The sequence below is a fragment of the Cylas formicarius genome, unplaced genomic scaffold, assembly GCF_029955315.1.
Source record: "Cylas formicarius isolate icCylForm1 unplaced genomic scaffold, icCylForm1.1 PGA_scaffold_7__23_contigs__length_41026272, whole genome shotgun sequence".
Taxonomy (NCBI): domain Eukaryota; kingdom Metazoa; phylum Arthropoda; class Insecta; order Coleoptera; family Brentidae; genus Cylas; species Cylas formicarius.
The window spans coordinates 39,337,555-39,355,506 of NW_026844352.1; the positions used below are offsets into that span (position 1 = coordinate 39,337,555).

At 36.4% G+C, this 17,952-nt stretch overlaps 1 protein-coding gene across 2 annotated transcripts in view; it reads left to right on the top strand.

The window, feature by feature from the left end:
• Positions 1–17,952, top strand: part of LOC132705552 (insulin-like peptide receptor) — a 96,500-nt gene that overhangs the window by 65,364 nt on the left and 13,184 nt on the right. For both annotated transcript variants that reach the window (XM_060676199.1, XM_060676200.1), the window contains exons 3-4: positions 395–551; positions 9,795–10,315. In XM_060676199.1, the coding sequence (XP_060532182.1) occupies positions 395–551; positions 9,795–10,315 (678 nt within the window). The remainder of the gene's footprint in view (positions 1–394; positions 552–9,794; positions 10,316–17,952) is intronic.

A 17,952-nucleotide genomic window follows, 5' to 3' on the forward strand; every position in this document is an offset into this window, starting at 1 on the left:
ATACCTCTGGGCAATAAATTTTTATCCGAGTCTGGTCAGGAACATTTTGACCCTGAAAATATTAGATAAGACCGAGCAACACAACCGACATTGTTATACTGCTATACCGCGTTTTACAAAATTTAATGGCGCAACCAAGTTGTATACTTTGGCTTGTACATATTTGGACATTTTGTTATATTAAAATATTGCATAAAAGTTGACTCATATTGCAATAAAATGGAAGATAACGAAGCTTGATCTGGGGATCTGGGATCTGAGCATAATGGATGGATTTAAAGAAGAATAAATATAACTAAAGATGACAAACATGTCTATGTTTTTTGCGTGCTAATTTTTTTTTTTTTTAATGGAAAATTTGCATTTAGTATCCGTTTATTTTTCTGTTTTTCAGGGCACTGCTGGAATTTGGACCAGTGCCAAGAAGTTCCAAACCAAAACTGCCATATAGAATGTTTAGGTTGCTCGAAGGAAAACTCTTCTAGACACTGCCACACTTGCAAAAATTTCAACGATCATGGCACCTGCGTAGATAAATGTCCGCCACATACGTAAGTACTTCTTCGCAGGGGAAACGGGACATACACAGTGTTACGCCTCCCAACATATTATTGTATATTCAATCGAACGGGGCATACCGTTAAACTCTTTGTGACTAATTTAAGTGAAAATCGCCACGGAAACACAGTAGTTAGGCATTAGTAACATTTGATTTGTTTTTGCATTTCATTAAATTAAATGTAAACCTTTTAAGTCACCTCTGGTCGCAGCCCGACCGTCCACTACATTGCTCTTCTCTACACACACACGATATAGATAGTTTTAGTTTTTATAAATCGTCTTGTGCCTTATCAATTGCTGAGTTGGCGTCTAGAGAATAATGTTTGTTAGATGTCTGCATTAATACAATTGTAAGTCAGTTCTTCCCAATTTTATGTGAATATACCGTTGAAACCATACCTTATACTGAGTGAGAACAAATATGCCTATATATCTCAAAGATGTATTGAACAACAAGGAAATGAACACGTTCCATAGAGCTGATATCCCAAAGGCCTAATATAACTGCCTGTCCGATTTAGAGAAACCCGAGTTTTATAAGGTTGTTCGGAAAGTCATTTCGTTTTTTCCCGTCAGAGGACTTAATTACGTTTTTTCGAAACCAACTTCACACTTAAGCCGCATAACCGTTATATGTCTTGAGAGCTGATATTGCAAGGCTTGTGTGTGAAAAAGTTCTATTAATTCTACGCAGTAGTTTTTGGTTGGCGCCCTTTTAAATATGGAGAGCAATAAGCAGCATTTTCGTCATATTTTACTTTTCTACTTCAGAAAAGGTAAAAATGCTGTCCAAGCGAGAAAAAAATTGACGGATGTGTATGGAGAAGGCGTGTTAACGGTACGCCAGTGCCAGAACTGGTTTGCAAAATTTCGATCCGGCAATTTTGATGTCGAAGATGCACCACGGTCTGGAAGGCCGGTCGAAGCTGACAAAGATGCGATAAAGGCATTAGTTGATGCAAATCGGCGAATAACCACACGAGAGATCGGTGAGAGATTAAATTTGTCGAATTCGACTGTTTATGGCCATTTGAAAGGCACGGGCTTAACCTCGAAGCTCGATGTGTGGGTGCCCCAAGTCCTTACGGAGCGAAATTTGTGTCGTCGCGTTGACGTGTGTGATTCGCTCCTCGAACGTCAAGAAAATGATCCATTTTTGAAGCGGATTATTACTCGGGACGAAAAATGGGTTGTATACAACAATGTTAAACGCAAGAGGTCATGGAGCGGAAAAGATGAACCGGCTCAAAGCGTGTCAAAAGCCAACATTCACCAAAAAAAGGTGACGCTCTCCGTTTGGTGGGATGTCAAAGGAATCGTTTTTTTTGAGCTTTTGCCGGACAATACAACGATTAATTCAGAAGTCTATTGTCATCAACTGGACAAATTGAATGATTCACTTAAACAGAAGAGGCCCGAATTAATCAACAGGAAGGGTGTAGTGTTCCGCCAGGATAATGCGAGACCTCACACAAGTTTGGTCACTCGCCAAAAACTTTTACAGCTTGAATGGGACGTACTGCAACATCTACCATATTCTCCAGATCTGCCGCCTTCCGACTACTATTTGTTCCGGTCCCTGTAAAATTTTTTGGATGGCAAAACCTTTACCTCAAATGAAGATGTCAAAAAAACACCTGAACCAGTTTTTCGCCAGCAAGGACCAAAACTTTTATGAGAGGGGAATTATGTTACTGCCAGAAAGATGGCAAAAGATGTTGGACCAGAATGGCCACTATATAATTTAATAAAATATTTATTCATTATACGAAAACCGTCTTTCATGTTCCCCAAAAAAAACGAAATGACTTTCCGAACAGCCCAATAGAATCCAAGGTAGTAAATGGATAGTGAAAACCTCAAAGAAAGTGACAACTACCTCGTCGAATCATCGCCTGCCTGTAGAATACGAATGCACGTATAAACCGAATCGATTGGTCTTCGATGATACGCAGCTTCCCCAGCTGAACTTTTCTCTAGCTATAAGACGGAGGAAAACCCTCGACACCCCTGAAATCGACCTGAGCGCTATAAACCTTGCAAGAAACGAAGCAAATACAAGAACAACTAGGTGGAAATGAAAGAACAATAGAAGATATGACAGCTAGAGTTTAAATACGAAGAACTAGTGTTTGGAATATTGTTTTGTATATTCTTATTGTGTTAACAATAGTCTCTCTCCTATATAAATATTTTATTTCGAATAAACTAAAAGCAAAAAAAAAAAGAAATAATCGAAAATATTGTAATATAACAAAAAGAACATGTTGCATCCTGCTTTTATCTAAGGGCGGAGGAGTTACAAATCTCCTTGGGCTTTATCATTGCTTAGTTAGCGTCTAGACAATAATGTTATCATTAAGATTTATATAAATATGTGTACACGTACAGTTCTTGGCTAGTTTGTTACAAACCGCGCTCGAATAAAGTTTTTAAAAAAATAGAAGACGAAAATTCTACTTTGCTAAAGATTAAACAAGAAAAAGTACATGTTTATTTAAAAAAGACTATTTTGTATCAAGATACATCAAAGTAAATGAGCGTATAAAAAAATAAACGGCCGTTCCGTTTAAAATTACCAGGTTTTTCCCGATTTTACTCGCACATGGCGACGCGGCCATAGTAACCTAAAAAACTTTGTGTCAATATACATTTTTTTAATTTTTACTTTGAAAATTAATCTACATTAGAAATATTTTGGAACGGATCTGATATTTTCATAACGCACTTCTTAAATGCAACGGATTTTTTAAAACCAATATTCAATAATTTATCTTTGTGTTCTACTAGACTTTTTAGACGCCCTATAAATAGGAAAAGCAAGCAAATCAACTAAAATGAATTACCCCCAATTTCTTCTAGCGATGTTTTACTTAATTGAAATTTTTCCGGTGGCGTCGTACCAAAAATAAATCGCTTCCGCCAGATTAAAACGGGACACTCCCCCTATTTTACAATCGCGAATTAAAGAGCTTTGTATTTGTTTAGTACACATTTTTAGGCAATTGAACTGAGGAGGCTTTTACTTGATGAAAATCCATCTATCAAAATAAATAAGAACTAAAAGTTCAGATTTTCACGAAATTATATATTTTGACATGACAATTGTTTCGACAACACCGCGTCTTGATCAAATGTAATATTTACAAACTACGTGCTACTATATATACCGAAAAATGACCATAAAACCTTAATTAATTTTGTTGTGAGAATTTAAGTTCAATAAAGAGAATTGATCGTTAAGCAATACATTTAAATGGCTCATTTTGTTAATCTCCATGGCTTCCAATAAATTTAATTTTCTACTTTTTGTGACTGTATGTAATATATCAAAATTGTCGTCAAAAATGTGTTTTTCAGTGTTTAAGTGTGTAGAATAATTAAAATCTAGACTATTGTTTTTAAACGCTCTTATATGTTCGTTAATGCGTTTCTTGAAGGATCTCCCTGACAAGATCCACTTTTCAACCTGTAGACACCTGATTTTTGGGATTTTGGACATTTCGTTTTATTGTTTTTTAAATATTTGTTAGTTCTGAAAGCTATTTTTAAACCACATTTTGACAAATGTTTTGAAACTTTTTCACTAGGTTCTCCTATGTATGTAATTGGTTTAAATTGTTCGTGTTCTGTATTAGGTTTCGGATAAATAGAGTTTACTGTTGTCTGTATTTGTTTTTTATTTATAATTTTATCTATAATGGACGGATTTTCTACTTTTTGTGGCTGTCTGTAAAATATCAAAATTGTCGTCAAAAATGTGTTTTTCCGTGTTTAAGTGTGCAGCATAATTAGAATCTAGACTATTGTTTTTAAACGCTCTTATATGTTCGTTAATGCGTTTCTTGAAGGATCTCCCTGACAAGTTCCACTTTTCAACCTGTAGACACCTGATTTTTGGGATTTTGGACATTTCGTTTTATTGTTTTTTAAATATTTGTTAGTTCTGAAAGCTATTTTTAAACCACATTTTGACAAATGTTTTGAAACTTTTTCACTAGGTTCTCCTATGTATGTAATTGGTTTAAATTGTTCGTGTTCTGTATTAGGTTTCGGATAAATAGAGTTTACTGTTGTCTGTATTTGTTTTTTATTTATAATTTTATCTATAATGGACGGATTTTCTACTTTTTGTGGCTGTCTGTAAAATATCAAAATTGTCGTCAAAAATGTGTTTTTCTGTGTTTAAGTGTGTAGCATAATTAGAATCTAGACTAGTGTTTTTAAACGCTCTTATATGTTCGTTAATGCGTTTCTCGAAGGATCTACCTGTATGTCCAATATAAATTTTAGGACAAGATCCACATTTCAACCTGTAGACAGACAGACAATAAATCGAATTGTCCAAAATTCCAAAAATCAGGTGTCTACAGGTTGAAATGTGGATCTTGTCCTAAAATTTATATTGTACAAATAGGTAGATCCTTCAAGAAACGCATTAACGAACATAAAAACATACACAAACACACTTAAACACAGAAAAGCACATTTTTGACGACAATTTTGTACATTCAAATGTATTGCTTAACGATCAATTAGATTTAAATACCTCTCCTTTATTGAACGAAATTAAATTTCTCGCAACAACATTAATTAAGGTTTTATGGTCATTTTTCGGTATATATAGTAGCAGGTAGTTTGTAAATATTACATTTGATAAAGACACGGTGTTGTCGAAATAATTCACAAGTGACTATATATATATTGGGTTGTTCGGAAAGTCATTTCGTTTTTTTTTGGGAACATGAGAGACAGTTTTCGTATAATGAATAAATATTTTATTAAATTATATATTGGCCATTCTGGTCCAACACCTTTTGCCATCTTTCTGACAGTAACATAATTCCCCTCTCGTAAAAGTTTTGGTCCTTGCTGGCAAAAAACTGGTTCAGGTGGTTTTTGACATCTTCATTTGAGGTAAAGGTTTTGCCATCCAAAAAATTTTGCAGGGACCGGAACAAATAGTAGTCGGGAGGCGCCAGATCTGGAGAATATGGTGGATGTTGCAGTACGTCCCATTCAACCTGTAAAAGTTTTTGGCGAGTGACCAAACTTGTGTGAGGTCTCGCATTATCCTGGCGGAACACTACACCCTTCCTGTTGATTAATTAGGGCCTCTTCTCTTTAAGTGAATCATTCAATTTGTCCAGTTGATGACAATAGACTTCTGAATTAATCGTTGTATTGTCCGGCAAAAGCTCAAAAAAAACGATTCCTTTGACATCCCACCAAACGGTGAGCGTCACCTTTTTTTGGTGAATGTTGGCTTTTGACACGCTTTGAGCCGGTTCATCTTTTCTGCTCCATGACCTCTTGCGTTTAACATTGTTGTATACAACCCATTTTTAGTCCCCAGTAATAATCCGCTTCAAAAATGGATCATTTTCTTGACGTTTGAGGAGCGAATCACACACGTCAACGCGACGACACAAATTTCGCTCCGTAAGGACATGGGGCACCCACACATCGAGCTTCGAGGTTAAGCCCCTGCCTTTCAAATGGCCATAAACAGTCGAATTCGACAAATTTAATATCTCACCGATCTCTCGTGTGGTTATTCGCCGATTTGAAAAAACGTAATTAAGTCCTCTGACGGGAAAAAACGAAATGACTTTCCGAACAACCTTATAATTTCGAGAAAATCTGAACTTTTAGTTCTTATTTATTTTTACATTTTTCGGCGTTTACTTCCGTGCTTTCTGTGGCACTCGAAAGTTTTAATAAAATGTGTCTCCAAAACTAACTCTAAAATTAGTATTTCTAATCTGAGCTTCTTTAATAGCTTTGCACTGCTTGTTCGCAATTCCCTTCTAGATACTACTACGTGTTGAAGCTTAAATTGCATCCAGAAAATGTTCGATTTCCCAGGATTATTTTTATATTTATTTATTATAATTTTTTTGTTGGACAACAGTTCGAATACAGAATGCTGGAAATATCGCTTGCGCCTCGTTTAAGTATTATTCCTGTAGAATGTTTGTTTATGGTTCATTTTTGATAATAGACACTAATGATTTTTTTAAAAATTAAATATGACTGGGGAGGATTAGATATGAACTAAACAGATTTTTTTTAATTAAAAAGGGTTCTTAACTCTCGTCTTATAATGAAAATAACAGAAATATCACAATTGATTGACGTCGGAATACTGTCTTTGCAAAACCAGGTTTGCCATAGAGAAGCGAATATTGGACTTTCAAATTCACTCGCTATTTATATTTTAATTTTGTTTACATTGTACCTTTCGATAACTAAGATTTATTATTTATGTCCCTTAAAAAGTCTTTTTCATCATTATTTTTAAAATTTTATTAATTAAAATTTGTACGATCTTAAAGTCACGTACAAAATAATTGTTATGTACAAGGTTTACAATATTTTTATTTTTAAACATTAAGAACTTTGGTCATTGGTCTAGTTACTTTTACGTAGTCCTAAATACATACGAATCTATTATTTTCAATTTGAAAAAATCTCTAAAAGTACTACTTGATTTTCCGACTTTAGTCGATGCTATACGAAAAAACCGTTTCATTTCTCTTTTGTAAGATCTATGTAACAAAAAAGAATTATCAAATTACCTTAAGTTCAAAAAAACAACACACTTATAGGCCCTTAGCCGCTAACGACACGTCTCTCTATCGGTTGAAGCTAACTAATAAAAATCCACCTGCAATGGGAAATAAAAATTGAGGTAATAAAAAAGAACAAAGAATATTAGAACATATTGCGCGATCACTCAATAGACAAGATGTGGATAAACAGCTCTCAACACTTTACTTCACCAATGGGAACCATATAAACCTTATGAACCTTATATAGAAGATAAGGTCAGAAATTATCGGAAGTTGATTCTGCAGGCTATGTAAAGAAAAAATCGAAACTGTAGAGCACCTCTTGGCAGAATGCAAATACTTTGCTACCGATATGAAATAATATTAATTAATATTATTATAATTAATATTAAATAATATTAATTTGTTTAAACAGCTGTATTAGCTGGAAGCTACATAGAACATCTTTTCCTTCATACAACCTCGCAAAGCAGCCAACTAATCCCACTCCCGATTAGGATATTGTATATAATAAAACCCTTTTGATAAACGCCACTTTAGTCACGAGTGTGTTTTGGTATTCCCGGTGCGCTGTGAAGCAAGTGCCTATTAAAGAAGTGTCGCTTTATTCGTGCATAATTTGGTATTTTAGAAGAGACAGTAGAAAAATACATGAATGAAAATTAATCTTAATCAAGGAGAACTATCGTATGCCAAAACAAAACGTACAAAGCGCAAAAAAAGAAACAAAAAAAACAAAACTATTTTAAGTAAATGGTTTTATTTAAAAATTGTTAAGGTTCTTGATCTAAGTTGGAGAGGGAGTTTATTATAAGTTTTGATAAAGGTGTACGTAATCACAGATGTTTTCAATAATCTTGTAAACAGTTTAAGACATTATTCTTAGACGATTGTTTTTACAGTAATTCAAGTCTTATTTCCTTGTAAACAATGTCGGCAGAAATATTTTTTGAAATTGTTTAAAAGTTTTTTGTATTGTGTGCGGAGGTTATAAATAACCATTTTTTTTTTCGATTGTTTTCAAAGCTGTAAACGGTGTCTTGGTTATATAAAATGTTATGTTACGTTGTACCTCCAGCCTTTTACGGGCTGCTGGCTACATAAAGTTGCGGTCATTTTACGACAACATTTTTATTGTTGTGTTTTAAAATAGTACATTATCCAACAAGTGCGGTACTGTATTTTTCTACGACCGTTAAGTTTTTGTGTACATTTTTTGCAAAACAATACGAATTTACTGACATGACTGTGAGAATTGACAAACGTCAAAATTCAAAGCTTGGGAAATATCTCCGAAAACATCCGATTGCTCCCGAACCCGTGCGGTAAAATCCCGGAAATGTCCGAAGTGGCTCGGTCCGTGGGACAAGAAACTCACGTGGTAAACTGACGCTTGCCGCGCACTAAATTAGTGTATAATTAGGTATTTTATATAATATTATATTTTTCTACACCCTTCTGTAAAATACACACAAAAATATAAAAAATCAGTAAAGCCATTCGTGAAAAATGTTTTATAAAATTTTTTGTGTAATGTGCTATTAATGATTTCCGATACCTCAACCCCGATTGGGTGTTCACCATCTACAGGAACAAAATTGGGGGATTTAGTGAAGGAAAAAATTTGAGTGACTGTCATACTAATTTTTCTGCTTTAGTTTTCTAAATTATTTATTAAAAATTTGCGAAGATTGTGTCTGTGTTATTTTTTAATTTTAAGTAAATATTTCAAAAAAGGAAAAAGTTCCACCAACGTTAAGTTCTGGATAGTCAAGGCAATATTGTTTCTTTTATAATCAAAATTACCCGCGTATGCTTCGTAAAGTAATACTTCTGAAGAAAAATAATAATTAGTGACTCGTTACTTTCGTGCATTGGGCAGATTACAGTTTTGCACTTCTCTTTTAAGGTTTTTACTTGTCAGGGACCAATACCTCGTGTTTTTTAATCATTTTATTAGGCTTTTGAGCTTTTTGAAAATGTATAACACATAAGAGCAATTTCTTGTATCAAGTTAATTAGATAAGAAATGTCACGACTGTTTGACAACAAGAGTATATTGGATAACGGTCATATTTTTTGCATGGCCTCATAAAAGAAATGTATTTAAAAATTTTTTTTTCTGAACTGATTAATTGTGTGCCTGTAATTCAATTATGTTATAATTGAGTTCATATTTAAATAATGTAATCAGGCAAAATAATTAATTGTAATTTTGTCTTATTATTGGAAAAAAGCGGTTTTGACACGTAACCGTTGACGATTTTCCATCGAATTAAAAGCATTAAATTGATATTTTCTGAAAAATTCCCATAAGCCACCGTATCAGTCAATAGTTTCAAATCAATAAATATGTTTATAAAACCAGTTAATGGTAGCGAAGTTTATACCTCTTTTATTTGTCTTGATAAATCTATTAATTAAGAACACTGAGCTAGTAAAAGCTAATCACAACGACAATGCATAATTCCGATACTTCTGATTTTCCGATACGGTCTTAATGATCGACCTGATATATATGCGCACTTTCAATAGTAATCCTTATTCGCGATGACAGGTGTCAGTGAAAGTCATATGCAATATTCTGTATAATTGGCGGTTCATAATTATTAATCTTCCGCTGTAAAGACTCGTACCGTAATTAAATTATTTTTTCAGATATACCAACTGGATATCGTTCGATTGCCTTACCGAAGAAGAATGTTTCAATTTCAAAAAGAACGCCTACTGGACATTCGGCGATACGTGCGTCAACGATTGTCCGCCGCGGTACGAATCCATCATGGTGGATGGCAAGAAAAGTTGTCGTTTGTGCGACAGTTCCTGCGTGAGGTACTGCAAAGTTTCCAACGCCATAGAGACGCTGAACGAACTGCAAAAATTTAAAGGTTGCACACATATCAACGGATCTCTCGTTTTAAAGTTGGCGGCGGTTGGGGGGCACAGCGAACAGATTCTCGAGGAGCTAAAAGCAAGTTTGGGATTGGTTCGATACGTCAGGGATTACCTGATAATCGGAAGGATGAATAGCATGAAAGATTTGAGATTCCTCGAGAATCTGACTACAATTGAAGGGCAAAATTTGACCAACAACAGGGCGTTGTTCATTTATGAAAATCAAAATCTGCAAAAGTTGTGGGATTTCGATGCGAAGAATTTTTCTTTGAATATTTTGAACGGTGAGTGACCGTCATATAGCGTAGAACTACATATTTGCCCTGATTACCTTTGGTTGATAAGTGAGACCACACAGTCCTTAAATTAACCTTATTTAAAAGCGGAAGAAGTATTCAACTCCCCGGAGTTGAGGGACTAACGACTTCTTAGTAAATTTGATTAAATATAGATTAATACAATGAGAAATGATCATCGCATAATAACAAAAATTTTTTCTACAATTATTCAGTCTCCCGTGAAAGAATTTACTTTAAAAATTCAACTTAAGGCACAACATAGGCAGATATGGACATGTTGTTTCATTCTAATTTGATGTAGAAACAGAAACGTATTGCTTAAAAAATTGAACCGAAAATAATTAATTATTGTGTACTTCCATTGCTTAATGATCAGGAAAGATTAGTGAGAACATCCAAATGCGAAGATTGCTATTCGATCAATGTTTCCTTCCATATATACACCTGAAATAAGTGTTCTCTTGTATTGAACTTTATAAAGTACAAAATTGGAATAGAATAAGCTAATAATCAAGTTATATTTTATCATTTATTAATGAAGTTACCAATTAGTATTCCTCAAAAGTATTTTATAATAAGCTATTATCTTGATTCGGGTTTAAAGGCCGTCGTCGATTGGAATTACTTCCTAACGTTTCGCTAGCACGAGTGGCGAGCTTCTTCAGAGGTCCTTCCATCTCCGATGTTGGACGTAGACTGACGATTTCTCCTGCGCAGGTTGTATTTATGCCGATTGGTGGTGGGCGGGGCTTGTTCCGCTTCGGTTGGTCTCGGGATATCGATCGGTACTGCTCGGGCGTTCCTAAGGATCGGGTTCCAGATTTGGTTGAGTCTAAGGGTCTCCTCCTTTCGGTTGAAATTGTGTGGGTGTTTTTGTATCTCAATGGATTCCCTGACTAGTCTGTTGTGATAGCCGTTGACCGATGCTATTAACTTACAGCTCTCAAAGTGTATCCTGTGTTCCCCGCTGCCCAGTGCGTGTTCAGCTACTGCAGACTTCTCTGTATGTCCTAGCCTGTAGCTTGCTTTATGCTCCTTAAGTCTCGTTCCCATTGATCTCTTGGTAGTCCCGATGTAGACCTTTCCGCATGAACACGGAATGCGGTAGACTCCTGCAGCTGAAAGTGAGCCCCTCTTGTCTTTCGCTGACCTGATGGTCTGCTGGATCTTCTTTGTAGGCTTAAAGATTGTTTTGATGTCGTGTCTTTTCAATACTCTGCCAATCCTGTCGGTGACACTCGGAATATACGGCAGATATGCGTGGGAGGTGGAGGGTCGTTGTTCGGTATCCCGTGATCTTGATGATCTTGAGTTCATTGATCTCTCGACCTCTCTCTTGCTGTAGCCATTTGCCTCGAACACAGTTTTTAGGTGTTCAAGTTCCATCTGGAGGTTCTCCGGTTCGCAAATCCTTCGGGCTCGTTCTGTCAGGGTTCTGATAACCCCATACTTTCGACTTGGGTGATGGTTGAATAGAGCATGCAGGTATCTGTTCGTATGGGTTAGTTTTCGGTAAACTGTGTGGCCCAGCTTCTTACCTCGCTTCCTCACTAGTACGTCCAAGAATGCAAGTTGTTGGTCATTTTCAGTCTCCATAGTAAACTGGATGCTGGGATGCTGACTGTTGAGATGCTGCAGAAAGTTGTTGAGCTTGTCCATACCATGTTTCCAAATCACGAAGGTGTCATCCACGTACCGGAACCACGTTGCTGGCTTGTACTCTGAGGTCTCGATCGCTTTTTCCTCAAAGTGTTCCATAAATAAGTTGGCTATAATCGGGCTTACTGAGCTTCCCATTGCCACTCCGTCCACCTGTTCGTAGAAGTTTCCCTTCCACACAAAATAGCTACCGGTCAGACAGACTTCAAAAAGTTTGCAAATATCGACAGGAAATATCCTGTTCACCAGGTCCAAGCAACTCTTCAGAGGTACTTTGGTAAACAGTGAGACGACGTCGAAGCTCACAAGGATGTCGTTTTGTTCAATATTGAAATCTTGAATCTTACGCACGAAGTCGGTGGAGTCCTTGATGTAACTGGTGACGTGTCCTACGTGTGGTTGGAGCAGCGATGCCAAGTGTTTAGCCAAGTAATACGTTGGTGATCCGGGTGCGCTTGTTTCAATTGAGTTACAATCGAGTTCTATTTAAAAAATCCAACATACTATTACATTTTATTGTTAAACAAAGATTGTTCTGTCAATTTTGACACTACTAATATATTCCCATTTTTGCATATTTTGTTCGTTGTTGCATATTTGGTTGTTATGTTTATATTTTAGTTTTTTTTTTTTTCAAAGAAACTTCCTCGGGCTACTGTAATGCTTTTTCCAAAACTTCTGGATTCCTCCTGCGTCGGTTTTTGCTTAGTCGAAATTGCTGACGTTTCGCCAATCGCCCTGTTGGCTTCTTCAGTTTTCAGTCAAGTTCTGAGGAAGCCAACAGAACATGTTATATAAAATGTTCCAGAATGTTTCGCAGAATTTAAAAATGTAATAATCTACAGGGTGTTCCATTTAAAACACGAAAGTTGATATACCTTACGAATATATCTGGTAACACCGCATGGCCAAAAATATTTTACATAGGTAGCTCCTATTCGCATCCGTAAGTAATTAAGATTTCAGGTTTTTACGGCAAGTCATTCTCGATAAACGTCTAATAGGAGACTCACCGTGAATAACATTGAAATAGAAAAAGTCATTTTGCAATTCAAAAATATTAACTGATAGGTTTGGTTTAAATTATCCGGAACTTGTCTGATGATGTTCAGTAACTGCTAGTGGCAGATTATGCAAAACTGTTTTGAAAAGCATTAATAGTTTCGATTGGTGTTGGGAATGCGATATGCATTATTCAAATTTAAATTGGCTTCAATTTAAAAACACGCACCCGGGTGTAATTTAACTTTAAAATCCCATCGGATTCAAAATGTCTCATCAAGATACCGGTACATAATTTGACAAATAATTTTCGCCTCTGTTCCTACCAAATCCGATAATAAACGCGTGTTTGTTTTTCGTTTATAATTCTGCTTTTAAATTGATAATTAGTCGGTAAAAAAACCGTTTTTAGTCACTGAAATATGCCTGTGCTTGGAGGTTTCCTTTGAAAAAGTGTTTCAATTTATTATTTACTATTGAATATTTACTTCATCAATATATTTTAACTATTTACTAAATTTACAGGCGCAAGGACGAAACAGAATTTACAAATGAGTTCTCCACAAAAAAAAAACCAAAAAAGGTCTATCAGAGTAATTTACCTAATTCATCATTTCTGTTGAGCAGCTACACCCCCTGTAATTAATAAATTGGTAATTAAAATATGTAATTATCATATTTATTTATTATTTTTTAAGTATATTTATTATTTATTATATTATATATTAATTATTATATTTGTTATTATTATATATTTTTAAGTATTTTTAAAGAAACTATATAGTATATATAATATTACTGGGATGAATTTGATATTGCCAATCATCAACGGGATCTGATCAATATCCCTTCAGACATCCACAACCTTGCAGATATCCATTATTTTCTTGACTTGTTTTTTTTGTGTTTTCTTTGACACCCTATAACGCCTGTCAGAGCATTCAGCGCAGATGAATTCGTCGTAATCATAAGACACAAATTATAATAAAATGATGAAACCAATAAGCAAAGTTAAAAAGAAGCTTACCACTTAAACAAGTTGGTTTCAAGAAATTATTGATCTGATATATTGATAATTAAAAAAAAAAGTTAAAAATAATAGTTTTCTTCTATCTGTTACGCTCCAGCGGAGGCTAGCGGCACTATCGTGAAATATGTCGCAGGATATGCAAAAAATCTAATTGGTCCGTTCGTTATGTATTTCATTTACTATAATAATTTACACCGTTACCATCGCCAGCCAGCTGCTTTCGACCCCGTATCTCGCGCACTCTGGACATTAAATGAAAACGATAAATTGAAAAAAGAACTATCAATTTTTTTTATACTTCTTGAATTATCTTTCCCAGTTTTAATAGGACACACCTGGAGACACATATCTAGCTTCATGCAAAATGTCAACTTGAAATTTCGAAGACTTGTTTAGTTTTCGAAGCAAAAATCCAAAATAGATAACAAGAAATAACATATTTTGCGGGCCAATGAAGATCAGGTATTATTAAAGCGGAGGGGAGTTCGTAACCAGCAGCCCGAATTCTTCGAAAGTTATCAGACTGCAAAAAATTGTCCGTTGCAGCGAACAGAAAACAGGAAAAAAAAGTTTTTTGGATTCCGTTCTCCGTTACCGAGATGTCCAACATAGTGATGAGTGTAAATATTTTCTCGAAAGTCGATTTCATGAAAGGGGAGAACGTCTCTTACGAGACACTAAAATTTCCTTGCCGACAAGCGTACGAAGATGGTTTGGAGATACTTCAACTAACTTTTGCTGCTCTCTTATACAACAAAGTTCACTATCTAATGAGAAAAGAAATTCATGTTCCATTAAAATAATTGCTAAATTGCTGCTCCCATAAATCCCTCTCTAAGGAATTTACCAGTATTTGCAGTATTTCTCCAGACAGCTGAGACCATAAAGATAAGAACATAGTTGACTCCGCTGTAATCTGTACTCTAATCCTACTTAAAATACGATCACGTGAATGCTAACGTGAACCCTTAGCGAAGGATTTACATCAACTGGCAGGAGACCGCAGTTGCGGGTTTTTCATCGAAGTCTGGTGTACCAATAGTACATCACAAAAACATGGGGTAATGGCATAGATAAATTAAAAGACCCCCCGGCCGCGTGTCGCCTTGAGTTTGGCTTCAAATTGTAGGGGGTATACACTTAATGAACTGTACCTGCTTATATATATTGTTTGAGGGATTGTAGGTAAAGGAGGACATGAACTTTGTCTCGGATGACTGATTCCCATATTAATAAAAGGTAAAGACCTAGGTTGCGGTTAAGATTGTTCGTTTGCTTATACATTTCTATAGATTCTCGGAGTTTTCGTTGGTAGCAAAATTTTTGGTTTTATCGAATAAAATTCTATGTCCGATTTCGTGATTGTGTTCGGCAACGGCTGATGCGTTTGTTTGTCTTAGTCTTAAGGCTCCTTCATATTCTTGAGAATTGTGTCCTTGATAGATCGAAGATCTTGAGAGATTTTTCGACAAGTGGTCGTGGTATTGGTATTAAAGAGGGGCGCTCCCGCGGGCGTCCAAGCACGTAGGCCACCAGATGGTCCTGTTGTGCCCCCAGACCGCGCTAGAGGGCGTCTAGAATGCCGCCCCTCCTGTAGAAGGTCAGCAACTCTTTTAGCCCAATACCGTGCACTGATTCCGGATCGATAAAGGCCGTTCCGAAGACTCCTAATCTTGCACATGTCAAAGCAGGGCACTCGGTGAGCAGATGATACGGGGTCTCCTCCCCTTCCATGCACCACCTGCACTCCGGGTCGTCTCCCATTCCTAGCAAGCAAAGATGCCTCCTAAGCCTGCAAAGTCCTGCGTAGGCCCCTGTTAGTGCTCTACACTCTCTTCTGGTCAGTCTAAGCAGCTCCCTGGTCCGAGGGAGGGCGGGCCCATCCATCATAAGCCTCGCCTACCTCGTTCCCGGAGGAACTCTCCAGCCCACCGCGGCGCGTTCTCTCACTCAGGCTTCGAGAGCTCCCCGCCTCACATTCGGGGCGATCCCCAAGCGGGGCTCTGGCCCCATATACCAATGTGAGGAGCCCTCCCTGGCTAAGGCGTCCGGTGTGACCCGGGACCCAGACCAACGTGACATTCTTCGCCTCGGCCACTTTCCTCGGTACCCCTTTGCACTTCTTTATCAACAAGGAGCGCGTGCGCATTGACTTAGCGCCATAAGTTGAGCCGAAGCACCTCTAATATAGCGAAACACACTAGCTCGATACCATTGTCTCGCGGTACGCTCCAGTTCCGTGTACCGGACAAGTCCATCCCAGGTGCCAACTCTGCCCTCTCTCCACTGTTCCATTGATAGGAAGAGACAGGTCCATTTGTCAAAGGTCATCTCGGGGATCATAACGTCACTCGGCATGCCCATGAATATAAGGGTGAAGTGTATTTTGTGCGGCTTTGAATCTGATCGGTCGAAAACGGAAATTCTACCTGCCTTCCAAGGATATTTATGTTAAATCTGGAAGTTTTAGTAAAACGTACATTGAACTAAATTTGAAAAACCGGGCCCAAGTGTGAGAGGGTGTGCTACTTAAGAACGTAATTAGTTTTGGTTAGTTAGTTGTAGTTCTCAAACTTCATTTTGTGTGTCTATTTTGTGCCACTACTTCCTGTCACTGTTTCGAAAATGACACACCGAACATAACAAAATTTATTTCAAAAGTTGGTTATATTTTGTCCAATTTTGAAAATATGTTTTTTTTTCGAAAAATTCCTATTTTAATTTATTTTTTTTTTTTAACAAAATTTTCATTTATATTTGAACGCCATTTGTTGTGTGTGTTTTTGTAAAAATGCCCGAAATGACAGGAAATTTTGAGTGTCAGTAACCAATTATAGTTGGCAATGGAAATGTTAACCCAGTAGATTAGCCGATTATAGCATGCGAAAAGTGTCATGTTATCACGTCAGCTTCGTTTCCTGTGACTGCGAACCACTGCGGACATTTCCGACATATTACCTCACGGGTTTGGAAGCTATCGGATGTTTTCGGAATTATTAGCCGCGACTTGAATTTCGATGTTGGTCAATTCTGACGGCATATCGGTAAATTGCGTCAATCATTCATGTTGTTTTGCAAAAATGTACCCTAAAACCTGTGATCCTCATATGCAACACTTTTTAAGTCACTTGTTGCATAATATACTATTTCTGACCTACCTCTCTTTTGTTCTATTTTCCATTCACTGGAAGAGTTTGCAACAGGCACGTCGCTTTTGAAATTGTGAAACAAATCGCTAATTTTATGGATGAAATAATAAAAGCTACTTCTTCATCACTTGGAAAAGAATAATTTTCACGTGAAAATTGCTTTAAAAAGCTTTCGGGTTTCATCAACTCACATAATTGAATAAGCAGCCTCGAACACAAAAAATATTGTTATAATACTCTCTAGTGCATACTCATCAAAACATCTGTTATCATGACAAGCAAATCGCAAAAATAAAAAATAAAATAGAAACCCCGGGGGACGGAAACTGACGGCGCGCAGGGCGACTTAGGACATATTAAAAGAATGCACAGCACAGAAAATGAATAATCTAATCACTTAATTGAGTATGAAAATGGATCCAACGATCCGCAAACCATAGCTAATCAAAAATAAACTATCGGAGCTACTCAAAATGCAGGGCTTTTATAAAGCCAAAACTATCTTCACCGGTTCGCGTTCTGTTCACTTCGAAAAAATATCAAACTTGATTATAACTGATTAAACTAGGCCGAGAAATAAAACGAGTCAAAAATAAACATTCCACAACACCCAAAACTCAATTTCGAAAAATATCGACCACTTAAAGCTGACATAGGTATGTTATTAAGTATTTTTTAATGCTAAACTAAATTCTCGATGCAGTTTATACGGTATCCATTATTGCGTAGTTCTAATATTAAAATTTAAACACTGAATAAAAAAATGACAAGCACTTCCGAGG